General features: G+C 47.0%; 1 protein-coding gene across 3 annotated transcripts in view; it reads left to right on the top strand.

Moving 5' to 3' along the window:
- The window catches only part of LOC127584355 (cGMP-dependent protein kinase 1-like), a 100033-nt gene that overhangs the window by 48272 nt on the left and 27588 nt on the right, over positions 1–24173 (top strand). For all 3 annotated transcript variants that reach the window (XM_052041077.1, XM_052041075.1, XM_052041074.1), the window contains exons 3-4: positions 9521–9634; positions 19972–20077. In XM_052041077.1, the coding sequence (XP_051897037.1) occupies positions 9521–9634; positions 19972–20077 (220 nt within the window). The remainder of the gene's footprint in view (positions 1–9520; positions 9635–19971; positions 20078–24173) is intronic.

Genomic DNA, 24173 nt, shown 5'->3' with positions numbered 1-24173 from the left:
GACATGAACTGTGCTGTTTTGTGGCAGCAGTACAGTGCAAAGACATTAAATTACCATAAATTACAAAATAAATAAATTGTGCAAAGAAAAAGGAATAACGAGGTAGTGTTCGTGGGTTCATGGATCGTTCAGAAATCTGATGTCGGAGGGGAAGAAGCTGTTTCTGAATCATTGAGTGTGGGTCTTCAGGCTCCCGTACCTCCTCCCTGATGGTAGTAACAAGAAGAGGGCATGTCCCAGATGGTAAGGGTCCTTAGTGATGGATGCTGCCTTCTTGAGGCACAGTTGGGGAGGATTGTGCCCGTGATGGAGCTGGCTGAGTCGACAACCCTCTGCAGCCTCTTAAGACTCAGTGATTTGAAAATTTCAGCTTCAAAAGCACTGAATTATTTCAGATTCCCTGAGGGATTTCCAGGTTAATGCTATGAGGGGTACTTGACCTGAAACATTGACTCAGTTTCTCTCTCCATAGATGCTACCTGACCTGCTGAGACCTGCCAGCACTTTCTGTTTTGTTCTGAATTTTCAGCATCTGCAGCTTGTTGTTCCAACTAGATGCTGGAGACCATTCCCTGGCTGGTATGTCTAAAACCGGCTGACCTTGTCTGAAGATAAGGGATAAGGCACTGAAATCAACAGGAGGAGAGTTTTCAGAGGCTTGCAGGGTCCTGGTGCAGGGTTTCAACACAAAACGTTAACAATCCCTTCCCCCCCGCCCCTCCACAGAAGCTGCTCGACCCGCTGAGTTCCTCCAATGGAGTGTGTGTTGTGCAGACTCCAGCATCTGCAGTCTCTTGTGCTTCACCTTCAGAGGCTTGACAATTCTCTGCCGTTGTACCATAGGGTCATATTGTATTGTCGAACTCGGTCGGAGAGAAGACTCAAAACACCACTGTTCTCGTTCATTCTCTTTATTACTTGATCCGAGGAGAGAGCATCAAGCCAGGCACCTACGTCCTGGACCGGGTGGTCTCTGAGATACATTGACCTACATACATTCTTATACTTTTTCAGAGGTGCAAACAGTTACCGTACAAGGAATGATCATGCATTAGTCAGGCAGCATGGCACTTATTTTCTACATTGTGATTAGTTACAGACAAAGGAATTTACTTAAAAAAAGTTACTAAGGCTATAGTTCCTTAATCTCTTCAGACCATCTTGTTCCACCGGTTATCTTTGTATACATAAGGTTTCTCATGGTGGGCTCAGGGTCAGTTTAGTGGAGCAAGAGTCAATTGTGCAGACTTGCTGAGACAGGAACTGATTGTACTTGGTGTCATCATACCTCAAGGCTGAAGAAAACTAGCTGAAGCAAGCAAAATCTCTGAAGCAAGGCACTGCAAAGCGAAGCACAGCTATTTCAAGCAGTCTACTACAGCCATAGTGATGTATCCTTTAATTCACTTCTCAGGGCTCACAATCGATTATTCTCCTAACCTTTCCTTATACACATTCCTTATTCACAGCATGGAAGCAGGCCCTTCAGCACACTGTGAAAGCAATGTCCTACACTAATCCCATTTTCTTCTCCCCAAATTCCCATCATTGCGTCCCTCCCAGACTCTACACTCACCCATATAGCAGGACAATTACTCTGTCATCCTGCATATCTTTGGGATGTGGGAGGAAACTGGAATTGGTGATTGGTTTATTATTGGCACATGTACCGAGAAACTGTGAGAAACTTTGTTGTGCATGCCATCCATACAGATTATTTCAAAGCATAAGTACATCGAGGGAGTGCCAGGGAAAAACAACAACGGAATACAGAATATAGTGTTGCAGGTACAGAGAAAGTGCAGTGCAGGTAGACACTAAGGTGCAAGGGCCACGACAAGGTAGACTGAGAGATCAAAGGTTCTTATTTATTGTACAACTCTTCGAACACCCACACAGTCACAAAGAGAACGTGCAAACTCCACGCAGACAGCGCCAGAGGTCAGGACTGAACCCAGGTGTCTGGTGCAGTGAGGCAGCAGCTGTACTCGCTGTGTTACCATGCCACCCAGTCAGTCATAGTGGACGATTAAAGCTGAGGTCACTGAACCTCCAATGGAGTTGATGGGTATGGAATAGGGTGGGAAAGTGAAGTGCATGGAGAAGATCAGGCCTGATCTTATTGAAGAGCTATGTGATCTGCTCCTCCCAATTCTTCTGTCCTTTAGTTGTGAACTGGTTACCAGGAGACTGGTCCCACTGAATCAAAGTATCTCCCAACACTCAGGCTGGTATTGACAGCAACGCACAAAGCACTGGGGGAATTCAGCAGGTCAGGCGGCATCAATGGAGGGAAATGGACAGTTGACGTTTTGCGTCAAGAACCTTCATCTGGACTGGCCCCAATCCTGCTGAAGGGTCTCTGCCCAAAATGTCAATTGTCCATTTCCCTGCATAGATGCTGCCTGACCTGCTGAGTTCCTCCAGCATTTCGTGTGTTGCTGCTGGTATTGACAGTGCCCTTTGTTATTACTCAGTGAGAATTGCAGCCCGATCCTTAAAAGGCCGCGTTAAATTGAACTGTTCTGTGTGTCAGTAAGTGAAGATAATGTGTAAATCCTCCTGGAAATTATATTTTGTTCATCTGATTAATGCAGAAATTGTTCCGGTCTCCTCTCTGTTACACAGCTGAAAGTCAGTGAAGGCGCATTTGTTAGTGACAGCCCTGGGGATTAGCTGCGTGCTGTACACAACAATGATTCAGGTTGAGGCTTTCTATGAGGTTATTATAAATCTCTGTTCATGTTGTCTGTGCAGAATATAAGATGGAATAAGGCGATGGCCCCTCAGCTGAGTTTATTTTGAGTCTCAGTACACATTCTGAGATCTTCTTGTTAACGTTTCATCCTCTTGCTGACAACATCAGCTCCTTACTCACGTTTGAGTCTTTGGCTGGGAACCACCTCTGGCATCCACTTTGCCCAAGTCTGGGTCAACAGGCTGTTCACTACAGGGGCAGCAGAGGATGTTCACACCTGCTGGCATAGCCAACACCCACGCCTGTGCTCCTCTGGTGTGTTGTAGAGACAGGCGGAATTATCTTGCTGCTTGTTAAGAGGCCATTACTGAGCCTTTCAGAAGATGCCAAGTTGTTGAATTACTTATTCCAGACTGACGTGGCATCAGGGGATTAGGAAAGGAAACAATTTGTGAGTAATTACTCTTGGGAGCTTCCACCGACTCTGATCTGAGGCATTACTGCCTGACAGCCACTGAACAGGAATTTCCGCCAGCGATATGTCAGGGAGATGGAAACCATTCCATTTGGTCCCATTACAACTCGTTCTCTGCCCTCCTCTCTCACTCGCTTTAAACTTACCAGTTCACTAGGAAATTTATTATTATACTGGGTAACATCTTTAAAAAAGTGAGCTGACCTGTGTAGAATATATGATGGAATTAGGCAATTTACTCGCTAATCCAGCAGATTTGGGACTGTTATGTTAGGGAGATGGAAATCATTTCATTTGGTTCTATTAAAACTCGATACTGGAGATAACATTTAGCTGGCGGAAATTGCTGTTCATCCAGTAACAGGCTGTCAGGCGGTAATGCATCAAATCAGACACAGTGGAAGCTTTGTTATGAACCTGAGCTTTGGTATGAATACCAATAGCATCTACTAGTTGGGAACATCTACCACCCAGGCACCAGCACAGTGCCAAGCCTGGGGATTATTGGAGGTTGACTGCGTTGTGGGATGTGGAAGGTGAAAGGTGTTGAGGCACAGATCGGCCAACTTAAACAAGACAATGTAACAGGGCAGTGAGGGGAGGGGAAGAACAGGAGAAAGACTTATCAAGAGTGAAGTAAATATGTGTAAACATTAGTTTCTACCAACAGTATTCCCCTGACGTCAGGACAAACCAGTACAGAGCAAAAGCTGACAGCTGCTCACATGGCACTTTCATGAATTGAGTTCATCTTTCATCTGATACTTCTCTGTGCCACTGACAATTACTTTTGAATCCTCGAGAATGTATTTCCAAGTGAAAGATTAAATCAGGATAAATGACACGAGGGATGTTTCTGTTCTCAAGGACTCTGTCTCAACTGGGCTGTTAGCAATCTTGTGGAAGGATTGAGACGGAACAGGAGAGCTGGGATAGGGGGCGAGTATTCACATCCTCGCTGATGCAGTTATATAACATGTTGATGAGGCTGCACTTGGAGTACTGTGTCTAGTTTTGGCCCCCCTGTTATAGGAAAGATGTTACTAAGCTAGAAAGAGCGCAGAAAAGATTTACCAGGATGTTGCCTGGTCTTGGGGGCCTGAGTTACAAGGAGAGGTTGTGTAGAGTAGGGCTTTATTCCCTGGAACATAGGAGATTGAGGGGCGACCTAATAGAGGTGTATAAGCTCATGAGGGGCATAGACAGGGTGAAAACACACAGTCTTTTTCCCAGAGACGGGGAGCTAAAAACAAGAGGGCGGAGGTTTAAGATCAGAGGTGAGAGATTTAAAAGGGACATCAGGGGCAGCTTCTTCACACAGAGGGTGGTGCATATTTGGAATGAGCTGCCAGAAATAGTGGTTGAGGCGGGCACATTAGTGACATTTAAAATCCCTCTAGATAAGTACGTGAATAGGAGAGGTTTAGAGGGCTATGGGCCAAACGCGGGCTGATGGGACTAGCTCGTTGGGCAACACAGTCGGCACGGACGAGTTGGGCCGAAGGGCCTGTTTCTGTGATGTGTAACTCTGTGACTCTTACCCCACACCAAGGGTGAACACAGATGGCCCAATATGGAGACTGTTCAGATTCCCACTCGCCGAGGGCAGGTTCAGACTCTTCCCACACAGAGAGTGGATTTGGACTCCCCTTCACCGGGAGCAGGTTGTCCCTCTAACCTGCTGATTATCCCACTGGAACCATTGTTCTGTTACATTAACACTGACTGAAACCCTCGCCCTCTCAGAGGAAGCTTGTTCTTGTCCCCTGCCTTTTCCACAGATTAACCTAATCCTTTGCTGTCCTAATGCTTCCCTGGATGCTCCCAATTCTCCTTCCTTTCCCGAGGTCCTGGCTGTCTACAGTCCTGTACCATGGGGTCCACCTGATCTCTAGCTGACATTTCTTTCTGCGTCAGACGAGAGAGACTGGCGACAGACTACGTGATAGTGAAGGGTCTCAGTGCCAAACCTGCCCCTATCTCCGGCTGACCTCCACACTTCGTCACTACCTACTGGCCCAGTATCCATGGACCCTATCCAACTCCTGATTGGTCATGGAACCAACTGTAGAACAGTGACCACCAGGCAGTTAAGTTCAGCACAGTTTGATAATCAAGCCAACACTTACTGTGTGGAGTGGAACTGTTGCGGTTGAGCATGTTACGAGGGAACACTCCATGTGTGTTTAGATTTACCATCATCTTCATCTCAACAGTCCATTGAACATTGGTAGAGTCCTTAGAAGTCTGTTTTCCTTCTGTTGGTATCAGTGCACCATCACCAAATGGCACCCATTACCTCCCCCATCACCGTTATTGAAAAGTTCCTTCAAGTCCACAAGGAGATGGCCCCCTGACTCTGTGTTCATTTATACTTGGTTTTCTGTTTCCTTTCCAAAGTACGTTTTTCTTGAATCACTGTTGCTCCATCTGCTCACACAAGACATCTTAACAGCAATTACAGCAAGAAATAGGATTGGGTGCTAAGGTGATGAAAAGAATAACAGCTGTGTCTGAAAGATGGAGTTGAAATTTGAGGTGACCCATTTCAAATCTAATTAAATTGTAGTTACAGGACAGGCGAGAACATTTGTCACCAAGGCACCCCCTTTCCCAGTCAAATGAGATCTGTTTTGTTCCATTCAGTTGGAGTGACAGGATAAATTGCCATGCCAGTTCCTCGCATTGTCTGAAGCTCAGAGTGAAGAGGTTCACCAACTCTTCTTCATGTAAACACACACACATACTCTGCTCTGTGTAAACACACTCAGAGTGTTTCATTACACTGTGTATGCAGTGAAAGGGCTGTATCATCTGATGACTGGCAAGATACAAGAACGTAGAACAGTACAGCACAGGAACAGGCCATTCAGCCCACGATGTAGTGCTGAATTGATTAAACTAGTAATTAAAAGCCGACTAAACTAGTCCCTTCTGCCTACACATCCATATTCCTCCATTCTCTTCACGTTCATGTGCCTATCTAAGAATCTCTTAAACGCCTCTATCATATCTGCCTCCACTACTGACCCTGGCAGTGCATTCCAGGCACCCACCACTCTCTGTGTAAAAAAAACGCCCCATACATCTCCTTTGAACTTACCCCCTCTCACCTAAAATGCATGCCCTCAGAATTCTGGTCACACTCCATCACTCTTTATTTTGGTATGTTCACAGGCACATACCCCAGAGAGGGAACAGATCTCCAGCTGCTCAGTGAGAGCCTAAACATCAGGTCCTTGTCTCCCATAAGTGGCTGGCCTTGCCCCTGTGGTTTCATTGGAGGAGAAGGATGGGGAGAAGCCGAAGATCCAGAGAACTGTGAGAGCCTGGAGATGGGGTGGGTGTGGGGTAGGAAGCGAGTTTGAAGGTGCTTCAAGGTACGTTCAACAGACTGGCTGCACTGACTTGTATCAGCATGGCCTGGATGGTCAGTCCTGCTCCACAGCCCTGTCGAGCCCTATGGAAAATTGGGATGAAAGGTCTCAACACGAAACATCGACTATCCATGTTTCCCCGCAGATGCTGCTCGACCTGCAGAGCTCTTCCAACATCTTGTTTGTTGCTCCAGATTCCAGCATCTGCAGTCTCCTGGGATCTGAACTCTATGGAGAGTTGGGAGATCAGTGGACAGCAGCAGACCAGAGCCTGTGACCGTTCAAACATTTTATAAAAGGAAAAAGTCATAAATATCCTTGACTTTATCTCTATCCTGCTCATATGCATCAAAGCATGACTTTTGGTATATAGATTATGTCCACAGGACTCTGTTGTATTGATGTTCATATAAAAACAAACCCATACACAGGAGGTTCCTTTGAAGAGAGTGAATGGTACTCCTGAATTTTGCACTGAGTTTGCAAGTTGCAAACAGCTCATCGATCTGTCCTGATTGCAGGTTAGTCCGCTTCCAATCTTGTTAAATGGTGGGGCAGGTTTGATGGGCCAAGTGGCCTATTCCTGCTCCTAATTCATACGTTTGTAAGAGCTGGCCCATCCATTCACTGTTTCATGAACATGGAGAGGATGTTGACTATCTCTTGATGTCCAAAATTCACTCAGCTAATATAAATGCAGAAAAAGACTTAAATTTTATTAAGGCAAATTATAGACTGTGGCTGAACTCACAAATTAAAGCAGCCAGGTATTGACCTTAAAATATTAAAACATCTCCAAAAGAAACAGTGTCATTTGGGAGCCACATTACTCTCCATTTCTCCTCCTCATAAGATGCTTGTAAATGTTTCCATGCTCCCGTTATCCCAGGTGAAGAGCAAAAGGAAACTGACTAAAAACCTGGAGATGAAGATATTTGCTGCATGTTTCCATTTTAAGGTGGAAGTCTTGAGCTCTTTGCGGGGAATGTGGTCAATTGGTAAATTGGTTTATTATTGTCACATGTACCAAGGTACAGTGAAAAAGTTTGATTTGCATGCCATCCATACAGATCATTTCATCACATCAGTACATTGAGGTAGTACAAGGGAAAACGATAACAGAATGCAGAATAAAGTGTCACAGTTACCGAGAAAGTGCAGTGCAGGCAGACAATAAGGTGCAAGGCCATGATGAGGTAGATCGTGAGGTCAAGAGTCCATCTTATCGTACTAGGGGACTGTTCAATGGTCTTATAACAGCGGGATAGAAGCTGTCCTTGAGCCTGGGGGTACGTGCTTTCAGGCTTCTGAATGTCCAGGGTAGGTGGGGGTCTTTGATTATGTTGGCTGCTTTACGAAGGCAGCAAGAAGCGTAGACAGGGTCCATGGAGGGGAGGCTGGTGTCCATGATGTGCTGAGCTGTGTCCACAACTCTCTGCAGTTTCTTGCGGTCACAGGCAGAGCAGTTGCCGTACCAAGCCCTGATGCATCCGCAAATGCTTATGCTTATCTAATGCTAATGCTTATCTAAAGGGATTTTTTTGATACAGCCCCCTTGTCTCACTGAATAGAAAAATGACTGCCTTCTGCATAGATCCTTTACTTTTAAATATATTGAAAAGTTGCTGCTGTAAAGCAAATTGGCTGATATTGCAGGTGGACACTGAATGAGAAGGAAAGTCATGTCACGTAGGTAAAGAGCTAGAAGTGGAAGGAGAGACTCAGTGCTTATACTCAAACTGTACGGTACTGCATGCATGACCCATCTGAAATTAGACTAAAGGTCTTACTGGGATAAGGAGAATTCAGCTCACACTTCAACATGTCTTGATAGTTCCAAGTTGTATTGTAGTCAAATATTTAAATTGATGTGAAGTCCGGTGGACTTCATCAGGCAGTGAGATATGACTTTGTGTCCGTCTTCACGGAAGAAATGTGGGGTTTGTGCATTCTCTCTGAGACTGTGTGGGTTTCCCCCGGGTGCTCCAGTTTCCTCCCACATCTCAACGACGTGGGAGTTGGCACGTTAATTAGCCACTGTAATTTGCCCCGATGTAGGTGGGTGGGGGAAGTTGATGGGCGTGTGAGAGAGAACAGATTACAGGGAAATAAGTGGGGGGATGGAACTGATGGGAATGCTCTGAGGGCCAGCATAGACTAATGGGCCAAATAGCCTTTTGCTACATCATTAAAAAATGAGACAATAATAACTGTGGCTCTGCAATTAGATTTCTCTTCTGGTGTCAATTGGTCTCCTTCAGAAGATTGGAGGTAAATTCTGCCGCAGTTTTTATCATTTATCTAATCCTTATTCATCCTTCCTGCCAGGTCGTGAAACTTTACAAATAAGAACAGAAAATTGCTGGCAGCACTCATCAGGTGAGGCGGCATCTAGGGAGGGAGAAACAGGTGGTTAACTGTTAACAGAGTTAACTATTTCCCTCTCTGCAGATGCTGCCCGACCTGCTGAATGTTTCTGCCATTTTCTGTTCTTATTTCAGATTTCCAGCTTCGATCTTCATTTAGTTCCTGAGGCGTAACTTCTGTCTCACTCTCCACAGATGCTGCCTAACTTTCTGAGTAATTACAGCTTTATTTTATTTTTATTTCAGTTTGCTTCCCTCCTTCTTTATGCTGCAGAAGGTCGCAGAATAAACCTTGTTTCTAATGTTACTGAAATCCTTGACTTTGTCCCTATCCTGCTCATAGGAATAAAGCATGACTTTTGGTACACAGATTATGTCTATAAGACTTTGTGTTGTATCCATATCCATATAAAAACAAACCCTTATACAGCGGGTTCCTTTGAAGAGGGTGAATGGTACATCTGAATTTTGCACTGGGCTTCCAAGCTGCAAGCAATTTATCGATCTGTCCTGCTGAAACAGTGGTCCAGGGTATGGGCTAGTATACAGTTGTCTGCCACGTGTACCTGCGAAGGAGTGAATGATTATCTGTCTCTCTCCACAGAGGGGAAGGTGGAGGTAACCAAAGAGGATGTGAAGCTCTGCACGATGGCGCCAGGGAAAGTGTTTGGAGAGTTGGCGATTCTCTACAACTGCACCAGGACTGCAACTGTCAAAGGTAGGCGAGGAGAGGCATGTCCAGGAGGGCAATGGGATGGTGGGAGAATGGGAGGGGCAGTGGTGGCAGGGCCAAACAAGTAGCAGCCACCCTGGTGAGAATTGCTGTGTGAGGGACCTTACTCAGGTGATAAGGAGAATCTGAAAGAGTTAAGTTGGCAGGATCGATAGGTATAGAGTGCTAGGTCGAGGGATGCAAGGTGCCGAGGTCAAGGGGGAAAATGTGCCAAGGTCAGGGTGTGGAGTACCCAAGTCCAGGATTGGCATGTTCAGAGAAGGCACGTGAAGAAATGACAGAAAAACTTGGGTTGGATCAGTTCCTGTTAGGATCAGGTTAGCATTGAGACCAAGGATTGGATGTGAGAAAAGTTTCATCACACTGAGCTACCCAACAACTAGTGCCATTTGGACAAAAGAGTCTGCGGATGCTGGAACTTCGAACCAAAAACAGAACGCTGGAAGAACTCAGCAGGTTGAGCAGCATCTATGGAGGGAAAATGTTGGGACTGAATGCAGGGTCTCAACCCAAAACGTTGATATACCACTTTTGCCTCCACAGATGCTGCTTGACCTGCTGAGTTCTTCCAGTGTTCTGTTTTTAGAAACATAAAAAAACCTACAGCACAATTCAGGCCCTTCGGCCCACAAAGCTGTGCCGAACATGTCCCTACCCTAGAAATTACTAGGCTTACCCATAGCCTTCTATTTTTCTCATCTCCATGTGCCTATCCAACAGTCTCTTAAAAGACCCTATCGTATCAGCCTCCACCACCGTTGCCAGCAGCCCATTCCATGCACTCACCACTCTCTGAGTAAAAAACTTACCCCTGACATCTCCTCTACACCTACTCGCCAGCACCTTAAACCTGTGTCCTCTTGTGGCCACCATTTCAGCCCTGGGGAAAAGCCTCTATCTACCCGATCAATGCCTCTCATCATCTTATACACCTCTATCAGGTCCCCCCTTATCCTCCATCACTCCAAGGAGGAAAGGCCGAGTTCTCTCAACCTGCTTTCATAAGGCATGCCCCGCATTCCAGGCAGCATCCTTGTAAATCCCCTCTGCACCCTTTCTATGGCTTCCACATCCTTCCTGTAGTGAGGCGACCAGAACTGAGCACAGTACTCCAAGTGGGGTCTGACCAGGGACCTATATAACTGCAACAATACCTCTCGGCTCCTAAATTCAATTCCCCGATTGATGAAGGACAATACACCATATGCCTTCCTAACCACAGAGTCAACCTGCACAGCCGCTTTGAGCATCCTATGGACTCGGACCCCAAGATCCCTCTGATCCTCTACACTGCCAAGAGTCCTATCGCTAATACTATATTCTGCTTGGTGGTGGAACTGGTGGTATTTGTTTATCAAACTAAAACTCACAGCACAAGCACTGTCATTGGCTAGTTTAGAACTTAAATGTCTAATCATGTTGCTAGAATCCATTTCGTACATTCCGATGATGGATTGAGACCTGCACGTAAGATTAGCGATGTAAATTGCTGTCCAGCTGACAACCTGACAGTCTGAAGGCAGTTACAGTGAATCACTCTCCATTAATGGAAAAAAATTCTCTGTAAGGAGATTGATTCACAGTAGATTTCTGCAGATTGGAGTCGTGAGTTCCATAAACAGTACTTCTTTGTTTGCAGTTCAAGGGAGACTTTTTGTGGTGTTCAGTGGGAGGAAAGGAAATGTCCAAGAATAAAACCGGTGTTGGTATCAAGCAGTCTCGGTTGAGCAGGGACCATCATAGAGCTGCCCTGACCATAGTGAGCAGTAATCCAGTCCTTAGAACAACCACTGTAGACCTGCGGTTGACATTTCTGACCCTCTTGTCAGAGTGAGATCAACTACTAGCAACAAACAATCTGCTGGAGGAAATCAGTGGGTCGAGCAGCATCTGTGAGGGGGGTGGAGGGAAGGAAATGTTAACATTTCGGGTTGAGACCCTGCATCAGGACTGCTCTAGTTTGTACAAAACAAAGGCACTAGTTTGTGTTCTGATTTTCCTTAAGAGGGTCCTGACGGAAAACAGCAGGAAGGCCTAGCAGTGAGAAACTTGTGCACCACCCTACCTGAAAACTTTGTCAACTCATTTTCTCAGATAAGTGGGGTTCAATACTGAAAGGCCTGCATAGAGCGGACGTGGAGAGGATGTTTCCATCAGTGGGAGAGTCCAGGATCCGACGGCACAGCCTCAGAATAAAGGGACTTCCCTTTAAAATTGAGATGAGGAGGAATTTCTTCAGCCAGAGGGTGGTGAATCTGTGGAATTCGTTGCCACAGAGGGCTGTGGAGGCCAAATCATTGGGTGTATTTAAGGCAGGGATTGATAGGTTGTTGATTGGTAAAGGGGTTAAGGGTTAAGGGGAAAAGGCAGGAGAATGGGGTTGAAAAAAAAATCAGCCATGATCGAATGGCAGAGCAGACTCGATGGGCCGAATGGTTTGACTCTGTTCCTGTATCTTATGGTCTTATGAAGACAACTGAAACTGTACCTTTCCCCTTACAGCTTTGTGCTTCAGTGCATTTGGTTCTAAGCTGGTATAAATTCTCCAGGTCTATATGCTTGATGGGTTCACCATGAATAGTTAAAGTGGGTTTCCATGGAAACAATTATTTTAATGTGCTGATAAGCACAAGTGATTGGCCGTGTAATGTACAATACCTGTGCCTTGGTATCTCCAGCACCAACCTACTGCACGTGTGGGTTAAGGTCAGGGTCAAGGTCAATGTTTTCAAATCTTCTTGCCATATCCTTTTGGAGCTACAAACAGTATAACCATTGATGAAGAAAGACTTCTAAACAAAATACTGCCAGTGCTGGAAATCGGAAATAAAAATAAAAAATACCCAAAATACGCAGCAGGTCAGTCAGTATCTGTGGAGTTCGATGCCAAGCCTCATTAAATGAGTTCAGATGCTGATAGCTTCAGGTCTTCATTAACTGGGGTTCATTTATTGGAAATCCCTCACTTAAATGGATTATGGACATCTGGAGATTCATTTCAAAGGTATTTATGCTGTCTGCTGCCTTGGTGGCCAGAAAGGAACAGTGAAAGTTGGTCCAGATGTGTTATTCAAGTGGAAGCATCCCTTTTTTTAACCGAGGCAGGCGAGATCAGATCAGATCAGATCAGATCAGATCTTTATTAGTCACATGTACATCGAAACACACAGTGAAATGCATCTTTTGCGTAGTGATTTTGGGGGGCAGCCCGCAAGTGTCGCCGCGCTTCTGGCGCCAACATAGCACGCCCACAACTTCCTAACCTGTACGTCTTTGGAATGTGGGAGGAAACCGGAGCGCCCGGAGGAAACCCACGCAGACACGGGGAGAACGTACAAACTCCTTACAGACAAATGGCGGGTGTAACCTTCTCTATTGGGAAGTTTCTCACCCTTCTTAGACATAGGATGATCATGATGCATGGGAGATAAGGACCACAGAGGAACAAGTAAGTGAGTTAACGAGATGATTAAATGTGTTACTGAGCAGTGATGGACTGGGAACAAGCCACTAAAACCAGCCAATGTTTGAGAGCATGTTTGGGTCAAGATGCTAAAGTCCAATTCCCTGCAGTTGCCACTCCTTCCAGCTTAAAATTTTTACTTGTTCTGTTCAGCCACTCAAACAAATCTGCAGAAAAGCTGCTCACTTAATTCTGCAACAACTCAACCACTGGGAACAATCTCGGCTTGGCAGCTTGGTGCTGATTAGCTTCTGTCTCCCGAGAACCTGTGCAGCCAGAAAGGAATTCTAAATCAAGGTCTTCACATCTTGTAGTGGAAAGGGGAAGAATACTTCTGTTGTTCTTGCTGCATCTGGAAGGGGCCGGGGCACCAGTGTGGGGAGGGATTGTTCCTGGGGAAGCTCCTTAATTCGATGCCAATGGCTGGGAGCAGGTTCCTCCTGCCCTCTGTCCGTGGCGTTGAGATGGACACCGCCAACAGCCCAGCTTTCGATATTTCTCTCTCACTGACCAGCAGCTAAAGAACTCTAAGGTAAAAAACAGACACCAGCAGCTACCCTGGAAACCAGCGATCCTGCCAACAGCTCCCGTATGCACTCATAAGATACTTTCTGTATCTTACTTCCTCATGATTGGTATCGCAGACAGTGAAGAAGATTATCAAGAATTACAGCAGGATCTTGATCAGCTGGGTAAGTGGGCCAAGAAATGGCAAATGGAGTTTAATTCAGATAAGTGTGAGGTGTTGCATTTTGGGAAGACAAATCAGGGTAGGACTTACCAGTCAACGGTAGGGCCCTGCAGAGTGTTGTAGAACAGAGGGACCTAGGGGTACAAGTACATGGTTATGGCTAGACAGCATGGTGAAGAAGGTGTTTGGCACTCTGGTCTTCATCAGTCAGGGTACTGAGTACAGAGTATTGCCACAATGCTCTGCCACCACACACTCCTAGATTATGGAGGCATTTGGTAGAGTAAATGCAGTGTAGATATATACACCTCTTGGCAAGATCTGATCTTCAATCCATAAGGCAGTCATGGAGTAATCAAGGATTGATTGATCGAGTAATCAAGAATAGTGTGGAGGTATTTAAGGGAAACTCACAAGGTATAAAGGAAGACAGGGTTATATTTGGTAAGGTTAGATGGATAGGGAGAGAGGAAGCTTCTGTGGGACCCACATGTTGTAGCTGAGTTGGGCTATTTGGCCTTTGGGCCTTTGTCTGTGCTGTAGTATCTACACACAGTAGACATTTGTTAGGTGCAAGTATTTAGTGCTCTGGAACCAAGGCAATTAAACAGAGTTAAGGTAGACATCAGGCGTGGAATGGTGGAAGAGGCTCCTGGGGCTGAGCTTTAAAACGATGTTGTCTCTCTCACTGCTCAAAGTCTGGAGAATAGGATAAAGAATATGGAGAATCAATTTATCTTTTCATTGAAAATTGAAAGAATGCAGGTCAGATAGTGCAGAGCTTTTAAAACTAATCCCTTAGGTCCCACTGAAACTCAGAGACAGGAAGGCATGGATTGGATACTAAACAATGCTGGGAAAATGTTATGGGTTATTCCTTATCTCAGTCATCGAGTCATACAGCACAGGAACAGGCGCTTCGGTCTGACTCGTCCATGCCGATACCTCTGTAAGGTCACCCCTCAGCCTCCTGTGCTCCAGTGAGAACAATCCCAGCCTGTCCAATCTCTCCTTGTTACTAAACCCCTCCATTTCAGGCAACATCCTGGTCAATCGCTTCAGAACTTTCTAGTGCTACCAAGTACTTCCCATTCTGAAGAACAGAACTGCACACAATATTCCAGCCATGGCCTAACCAAAGTCCTGTAGAACTGCAACATAATGTCCTAACTCTTCCACTCAGTACTCCTGCCCATGAAGGCAGGCAAGCTAAACACCTTTCTTAGTAACCTCCTCAGAAAACTCAACCAGATCTGTGAGGCAGGACTTCCCAAACACAAAACCATGATGACTTTCCCTAATCAGTCCCTGCCTTTCCAAGTGGCAGAAATCCTATCCTTAAGTTTCCCTACTTCTGACGTAAAGCTCACTGGCCTGTAGTTTTCTGATTCATTTTTACCACCCATCTTGAATATGAGACCTCCAGTCATCCATTACTTCAACCATGACTAAAGAGCCCCAGCAATCTCCTCCCTAGCTTCCCATGATAGAATTCCATCAGGGGATTTGTCCACCTTAATGTGTGCCAACGTCTCTAACACCTTCTCTTTCCCGATACACATGTTCCAGACTCTCAGCGTACACCTCCCCTAACTCTCCATCCACCCTGTCCTTCTCCCTGGTAAATACTGATGTGAAGTATTCATTCTGGGCACCAATCATGAAGGATGTGTCCAGATGAAGGGTGTCGACCCGAAACGTTGACTGTCCACTTCCCTCCATAGATGCTGCCTGACCCACCGAGTTCCTCCAGCATTTGTTTGTTACTCCATACTCCAGCATCTGCTGTCTCTTGTGTCTCTGCACCTATCTCCTGGCTCCACTCAAAGACTTCCCTTTTGGTATCTGAAAGATAAGGAAAGATAAGATCTTTATTAGTCACGTGTACATCGACACACACAGTGAAATACATCTTTTGCGTAGAGTGTTCTGGGGGCAGCCCGCAAGTGTCGCCACGCTTCCGGCGCCAACATAGCACGCCCACAACTTCCTAACCCGTACGTCTTTGGAATGTGGGAGGAAACCGGAGGAAACCCACGCAAGCACAGGAAGAACGTACAAACTCCTTATAGACAGTGGCCGGAATTGAACCTGGGTCGCTGGCGCTGTAATAGCGTTACGCTAACTGCTACACCACCGTGCCTTGTATTATCATTGGCCTTTATCAGGAACCAGTTTCACGTGTCCCCATCTCTGCTGTGAATCTCTGAAGCAGAGTTTGTACATGATAATTTAATCCTCTGCTTCAATAGCCAAGCTGCAGAATTGGGGCATCAGAAACCAATGCATTCTGTCTCTCCACCTCACGCCTGCTTGCTGCTAATGCACCGGAGAGCAGCAGAATCCAGACAACAGCAGGAATACAAATCAGATCCAACGCTGAACTCTGCTGCGGCCTCCCCACAGACTTGCGAGGCTTCTGTACTGAGGTAACACAGGTAATAACACCTCAGTTACCATAGCAACAGCACTCCCTGAGGGACGAGAGGTACACCGTGGCATTTTGAAACCTGGAAAGTGAATCAAAAGCTTAATAAGAAATGCCTTCATATCACAGGGGGCTGGAGATAGACTTCCATTTATGGGGCTTGATTTAAACTTTTGACACGTCAGGCTTCTAAATCTGGTGTTGTAGTGGGTGGATTCTGGGCGCCAACCGCGCTGAATATGTTCCAGTACAGTGCCTGGTGCTTTGTGGCAAGAGGCATGCCAGCCTCCGTATCAACACTGCCTTCAAGGCTGATGCCAAGTATGCAGGTTGTGTTGCAGTGTGTGTGTCTCCAGCATGTCACATTGAAGCTCAGCAATCCTCTGAACCTCACATTGTTCAACACATTCAGCTCAGGATGGACCTGCTCCCACAGCCTTCGCCATTCAGAGACAATGTCCATTACTTGCAGGAGAAACAAAGGACCTCAGATGCTGGAATCCAGATGGAGAAACAAGGTGCTGGAGGGACTCAGCGGGCCAGGCAGCATCCGTGGCGGTCAACGTTTCGGGTCAGGACCCTTCTTCAGGACTGAGGATAGGAAAAGGGGAAGCCCAGTATATAGGAGGGAAAAGCAGAGCAGTGATAGGTGGACAAAAGAGGGGAGGCGGGGTGGGCACAGGGTGCTGATAGGTAGATGCAGGTAAGAGATAGTGATGGGCAGGTGGGGGGGAGGAGGGGAGAGCAGATCCACCGGGAGATGGGTCAAAGGTAAGGAGGCAGGCAACGGGGGGGGGGGGGGTGGGGAGGGGAGGAGAAGGAAACAGAGAGATAGGCTAGGAGAGGGAAGGAAAGAAACTGCACGGTGTGTGTGTGTCAGGGGTTGTTGGTTTACTCGGTCCTCTAACAGTCCTCGAATATGTCAGTCCTCGGCCTCCTCCACTGCCAGGAGAAGTCCAAACACAAACTGGAGGAACAGCGCCTCATTTTCCCTCTTGGGATCTTACAGCCTAATGGCACGAACATTGAATTCTCCCACTTTAAGTAAACCAACCCCCCACCACAATGCATCTTCCTCTCTTCCCTTTCCTAGCCTACCTCTCTTTTATCTCCTCACCTTTTTTCCCCTCTCCTCTCCTCCTCCCTCCCCCACCGCCTGTCTCCTTACCTGTAACCCATCCCCCCGTGGATCTGCCCTCCCCTTGTCCCCCACACCCGCCTATCACTATCTCTGCATCTACCTATCACCTATCACCGCCCTGTGCACACCCCGCCTCCCCTCTTTTGTCCAACTATCACTGCTCTGCTTTTCCCTCCTATATATTGGGCTTTTCCCTGAAGGAGGGTCCTGACCCGAAACGTTGACCGCCTGCTTTTCATCCATTACTTGCAAGTTACTGTGAGACTGCAGTGATGCTGCACACTCAGGACGCTGGTGGCGCAGGACTGGCAGACTTTCTGCACTATTGAATGTTATTCCAATTAAAAACCCAACACATGCTTAATTCACATTTTTTAAGATTTTACACATTACACGAGTATATTATATTTCCAGGGAACCGGTAAATTTCAAGGGAGTGTAGGAAACCAGATCCAGGTGAGCTCAAACGGAGACAGGAACTGGGGCCTCTGTGTTAGAGGGATCATCATGGAAACTGGGGCCTCGGTATTAGAGCATGGAAACTGGAGCCTGGGTGTTAGAGCATGGAAGCTGGGGCCTCGGTGTTAGAGGGTGTCGAAACTGGGGCCTCGGTGTTAGAGGGATCGTCATGGAAACTGGGGCCTCGGTGCGTCAGAGGCAGTGTGGAATCAGTACCTGTAAGCCAGATGCTGAACCATCAGGCTTTTCAAACAATCAGACAGCAGATTATTGGAGTTTTCTTGGACTACTTCATTTCTACTGGCTCTTGCAATGAATCTAAAATGCTTGGTGCTTTCCAGAGTTCTTTATAAAGTTGCCAAAGTCTACAAGGGACAGATATCAAAGAGGACGGTCTGGAAGGTGAGGAAGGAGCTGGTGGGTACCTGGAACAGGTTGCCGGGGAGAGTGGTGGAAGCAGATACAACAGGGGTGTTTCAGAGGCTGTTAGAGAGACACATGAATGTGCAGGGAATGGAGAGATACGGACCATGTGCAGGCAGAAGGGATTTAGTTTAATTTGGCATCGTATTTGGTACTGACATTGTTCCTGTGCTGTACTGTTCTATGTTCTGAAATAAAATAAGATTAGTGTAACATGGAGTACTTGATGGTTGGTGTGGACTCAGTGGGCCAAGTGAATTGGAATTGGTTTATTATTGTCACGTGTACCGAGGTACAGTGAAAAACTTGTCTTGCATACCGTTCGTACAGATCAATTCATCGAGGTAGTACAAGGTAAAACAATACAGAATGCAGAATAAAGTGTCAGAGCTACAGAGAAGGTGCAGTGTAGGTAGCTGTAAGTCTGCATGACAGTAATTATGTGCTAGTTCTCTGTGTACTTGCTCGTGAGTTACCAGAGCAACCAACTGGTAACCATTGGGTAACAGGGGCTGTCCACCAATGACTGGGCTCTGGTTCGCAGTGCACAATCCACGCCAAGTTTAATGGAGCAAACCACTGGGAATGGTGCTGTGTGGACCATTCTGGAGCAGTTCAGTTGTCCGTGGTAGACCAGGCAATCAGATTCCTGCTGGCTGGCACACCAGCTGTTGCCAGCTGTGCGGTGAGCAGCTGCCGAGCAAGAGGAAGGGAGGTGGGAACCGAGGCGGCACCACCTGGTCAGGCTGCCCTGAAACACAGCGTCCCAGTAAACACCATTCCAATTCAATGGGTTCTTGATGGTCAGCATCACTGTGATGGGCCGAAGGGTCTGTTTCTGTGCCGTACAGTTCTATGACTCTGGTTCATCATTCCCCATATCCTTACCTGCGCTGCGCTCAGCTAACACAAGAATAAAGACAGAGAGAAAAAAAAATTCTACTCATCAAAGCCTGACAAAGTCAGCGCTGTGCTAGCCTGCTCAGTTCTTTGTCCACCCAGGCAGGTCTAGATGGGACCACTGACAGTACAGACCCCTCAGTACCGCACTGGAGTGTCAGCCCAGAGTTTGGTGCTCAGCTCTCTGAAGTGGAATGAACATAGAACATAGAACATAGAACATAGAACATAGAACAGTACAGCACAATACAGGCCCTTCAGTCCACAATGTTGTGCTGACCTTTAAACCTCGCCTAAGACTATCTAACCCCTTCCTCCCACATATCCCTCTATTTTAAATTCCTCCACATGCTTATCTAGTAATCTCTTGAATTTGACCAATGTACCTGCCTCCACCACCGCCCCAGGCAGCGCATTCCATGCCTCAACCACCCTCTGGGTAAAAAACCTTCCTCTGATATCTCCCTTGAACTTCCCACCCATTACTTTAAAGCCATGCCCTCTTGTATTGAGCATTGGTGCCCTGGGAAAGAGGTGCTGGCTGTCTACTCTATCTATTCCTCTTAATATTTTGTACACCTCTATCATGTCTCCTCTCATTCTCCAAAGAGTAAAGCCCTAGCTCCCTTAGTCTCTCCTCATAATGCATACTCTCTAAACCAGGCAGCATCCTGAACTCACAGACCTGCAGCCTCAGAGGCAGGCTGAGGCTGGCCGTGTGTGACGCAAGTGTTGACCCATGAACAGGCTTCCTCATTTACACAGAGTTGGAGAAGTGTCAGGTTTGCCTCTGAGGTTTTCCTCTCCTGTCTTGCAGCGCTCACCAACATCAAGCTTTGGGCCATCGACCGACAATGTTTCCAAACGATAATGATGCGGACAGGGCTCATCAAGCACATCGAGCACATGGAACTCCTCAGGAGGTGAGTGCCAGCTCCCTAACTCCCCCTGCCAACTCTCCTTGTGTTTGACCAGGGACCCATTCGTAGATGACAGCTGCAGTCAAATCCCTGAGAGAGTTTCCTCGTGACTTGTGTCCAGATACCAGTGCAATCTTCTGCTTAAGTTAGTTTTAATTCAATGGTCATGATCCTGTCTATAATGAGATAACAACAACAACAACTTGCATTTAAATATCCAAAAACAACTGCCGGAGGAACTCGGAGGGTCAGGTAGCATCTGGGGAGGGAAATGGACAGTGATCATTTTGGTTTGAGACCTTTAATCTGGACTTCTGGTATCTGCAGAACCTTGTGATTGCATTTATATATCGCCTAGTATAAAATGCCTGATGATGTGACACTAAGTGTGACAGGGATACACACTGAGAGGTGTCAAGGCAGATGACCAATAGCCTGGCCAAAACGGAATGCTCCACTTCGTGGGCCATGTCACACTCGGACAAGTTACGTTTGAGGCAGAGTTCAGCCAAACCTCAGCAGTGCCAAACCTGCACAGTGTCCACCCCCCTCTGTGGCCCTCAGTCACTGAGGGCCTTGTGGAGATCACAAAAAGTCGATCGAAGCACACGTTGTGTCCTTACTTTCTCTAACACATTTACACCCCTCCTTGTCACTTCCCCCTCCCTCAAGTCACTCCCCCCGTCACTCCCTCCCGTCATTCCCTCCCGTCACTCCCCCTCCCGTCATTTCCCCCTCCCGTCACTCTCCCCTTCTGTCGCTCCCTCTCCTTTACCCACTTCCCGCCGCCCTGCAGCCCATCACTCCCCCGCCCCGCCCCCCCCGTCACCACCCCTCCCTCTTTCCTCACTGCCACTCCCCGTCACCTTTCAGGCTCCTCCCTGCTGATCCCTCACTATTAACCCTGCCTCACTCCCCATCAGATCCTCCCCTCCTGTCCCTCACCCTGTCCACTATCCATCTCTCCCTCATCGCTCATCTCCCCCATCACCCCCTTCCTCCCGTCGATCTGCTCACACGGTGCCCATTCTGTCACTCCCCACACCTCCTTCTCCCACCCCCATTCCGCCCACTCCGCTTTCTCCTCCCATGCCTGATAAGTCTTTTCCTTGTAGCTCCCCGGAGCTGGTGTTTGAGTCCTCGCTGCTCAACCTGCCTCACAAGCTGCCCTTGCTTGCAGGGTCAGACTTGGCCAGGCTCAGAAATCGATAGAGATGCATGGTCCTCCACAACATGACCGGCTTAGAAAGAAGCAACTCCTGCAGAGAGTGACACCTTCCCGCAGTAGAGCATCAAGCAGTAACCACAAAGGAAGGATGCAGGCAAACTTTATCCTTGTTCCCGTCAGCCTGTGGTCTGGGCCCATCATCCATTTCAAAGCTTCTCAACTTTGCAACCTCAGAGGAGAAGTGTTTGATTTTCACACTGAGTCTTGTGGTCACATCTCTGCCTGAACGTTTATTATACCAAAGATTCTCTTGCTTACGTGAAATACTCAGCAACGTCCACCTCAGGACAAGGTTAACATTAGTAGGAGAGTCCAGGATCCGAGGGCACAGCCTCAGAATAAAGGGACGTCCCTTTAGAACTGAGATGATGAGGAATTTCTTCAGCCAGAGGGTGGTGAATCTGTGGACTCCGTTGCCACAGACGGCTGTGGAGGCCAAGTAAATTGGGTGTATTTAAGGGAGAGATTGATAGGTTTTTGATTGTTAAGGGGGATAAGGGTTACGGGGAGAAGGCGTGAAAATGGGATTGAAAGACAATCAGCCATGATTGAATGGCAGAGCAGACTCGATGGGCCGAATGGCCCAATTCTGTTCCTGTATCTTATCGTCCAACATGTGTGAGGATTAACAAGTGATTCACAGACAGAACAGAAACAATCTGCCTAAAATAAGATTTATTCAAGAGTTTTAACTGACTTTTACCTGTTAGGAGTCACAAAGATTTGTGTTGTTTTGCCATACTGCTGTATTCCCAGTGTATACCAGTCTGACCTCCGTGACTTCCCACACTTTCAGAACATAACAGTCACTATATATATTTCTCTCACACACCAGTCTTTCCAAGGATACAAACCCAATGCACAGGACCAACTTTGTTCTGAAGCAAATCAAATGATACTTGTCTCTAAGTGATTGTAGCAAACTTCTCACCTGTGTTCTTCACATAACGAACAGAAACCTTCACAAAGGCGGGAAGAGACACTCGTACCGAGACTTACAGTAGCCTCAGTGCACAGATGAATCCACATGATAGATCAGTGTCACTGGTTCCTTCCAACAGGAGCACCTTGCACTCATAGCCAACAATCCCAGGGACTTCACCAGACCATTGTCCGTTTAGACCATAAGATATAGGAGCAGATTCAGGCCATTCGGCCCATTGAGTCTGCTCCGCAGTCAATCAAGGCTGATTGTTTTTCAACCCCACGCTCCCACCTTCTCCCCGTAACCCTTAACCCCCTTACCAATCAAGAACCTATCGATCTCTGCCTTAAATACACCCAATGACTTGGCCTCCACACCCCTCTGTGGCAACGAATTCCACAGATTCACCACCCTCTGGCTGAAGAAATTCCTCCTCATCTCAGTTCTAAAGGGATGTCCCTTTACTCTGAGGCTGTGCCCTCGGATTCCAGACTCTCCTACTGACGGAAACATCCTCTCCACGCCCACTCTATCCAGGCCTTTCAGTACCCGGTAGATTGAAAGGCATTACAGGTCCTCCCCAGGTTATGCCAGGGTTCTGTTCCTGTGAACTGTTCGTAAACCAGAGCTCGTCCGAAAATCCTCTTCTTGAATGTGGACTTCTCAGATGTGCAGGGAAGTGACAAATGGAATTCGCTGTGGAGAAATACGAGTAATGCATTTGGGGAGAGTAAAGGGAAGAGAATGCAAATTTAATGAGTTGCAGCTCAGAGAGATCTTGGGCTGCATGTCTCAGACCCCTAAAGGCAGCAGGACAGGGAGGTAGAAGGTTCAGGAGAGAATTGGTAGACATCCCTTTAGTGGCCAAGGTACGGAGTGCGAGAGCCTCATACAGTTCATATTAGCAAGTATGGCGATGCCGGTGAGGCAGCAGAGGGAACGAAGACCTTTCCAGGATCACAGAATGTTACTTAAAAGCAGAAACAAACTTGGCTTTGGAACTTATATAGGTTTGATTTTCTTTGGAACAAGTTTCTGAGGGGAGATTCAATTGAGGTATGTCAGATGATGAGAGACCAAGCTACAAAATGGAACTAGATTCAACAGCTCCTTGTGGCTGGCACGGACATCATGGGCCAAACAACCTCCTTCACTGCTAGTTATGTCTGAATCTACGAACTTGCCCCACGAGCCTTGTGCTTATTGGTCTACATTAGCTGCCGGTTCGCAATACGCAAATTTAGAGATTTCACCTTTTTCCATTTAACTTGGCAACTTCCCTGTTGCACCCGCCAGGTGTTGAACCCTCTCGGACATCCGTACAGAAGTAGTTCTGGTCTCTTCCCATCCCCTGTGTTAACTTCACCTACTTTGGTCTTGCCCTCCCAAAAGCCATTCACCTCCCTCCTCTAAGAAGCTCCTTATAACATTTGATCAAGCTTTGTGTTACTTGTCCCAATATCTCAAGAACATAGGAACAAGAATAGGCCATTCAGCCCCTCGAGCCTATCCCACCACTCACTATGATCATGGCTGACGTGCCTCCTGCCACATCTCTCTTCTGAGCCAGTTCCCCAGTCCCCTCAATTCCCCGATCTTTTAAAAAATTATCTACCTCCTCTTTAAACGCCCCCAGTGATCTGGCCTCTGCAACCCTCTGGGGCAGAGAATTCTGGAGATTCACCACCCTCAGCGAGAAGAAATGTCAGTTTTGAATGACCCCACCTTTAACTTGTAACTCTGACCCCTTGCTCGAGACTCTCCTACTAGTGGAAATGTCTCCCCTGTCATGCCTCCTTAGGATCTTACTGCAGTGATGGATCACTGAACCGTCCTTCGAACCACCGAGTGTTATCCCTACAGTTCAACAGCAACAACCCTTCAATTCAGTTCACTTCAGGTTATCCCCAACATAGCCAAACACCCAAAGCTGCTTCATCCGGGTG

Source organism: Pristis pectinata, chromosome 29, assembly GCF_009764475.1.
Source record: "Pristis pectinata isolate sPriPec2 chromosome 29, sPriPec2.1.pri, whole genome shotgun sequence".
Lineage (NCBI taxonomy): Eukaryota > Metazoa > Chordata > Chondrichthyes > Rhinopristiformes > Pristidae > Pristis > Pristis pectinata.
This window is presented reverse-complemented; position numbering and strand designations above follow the sequence as displayed.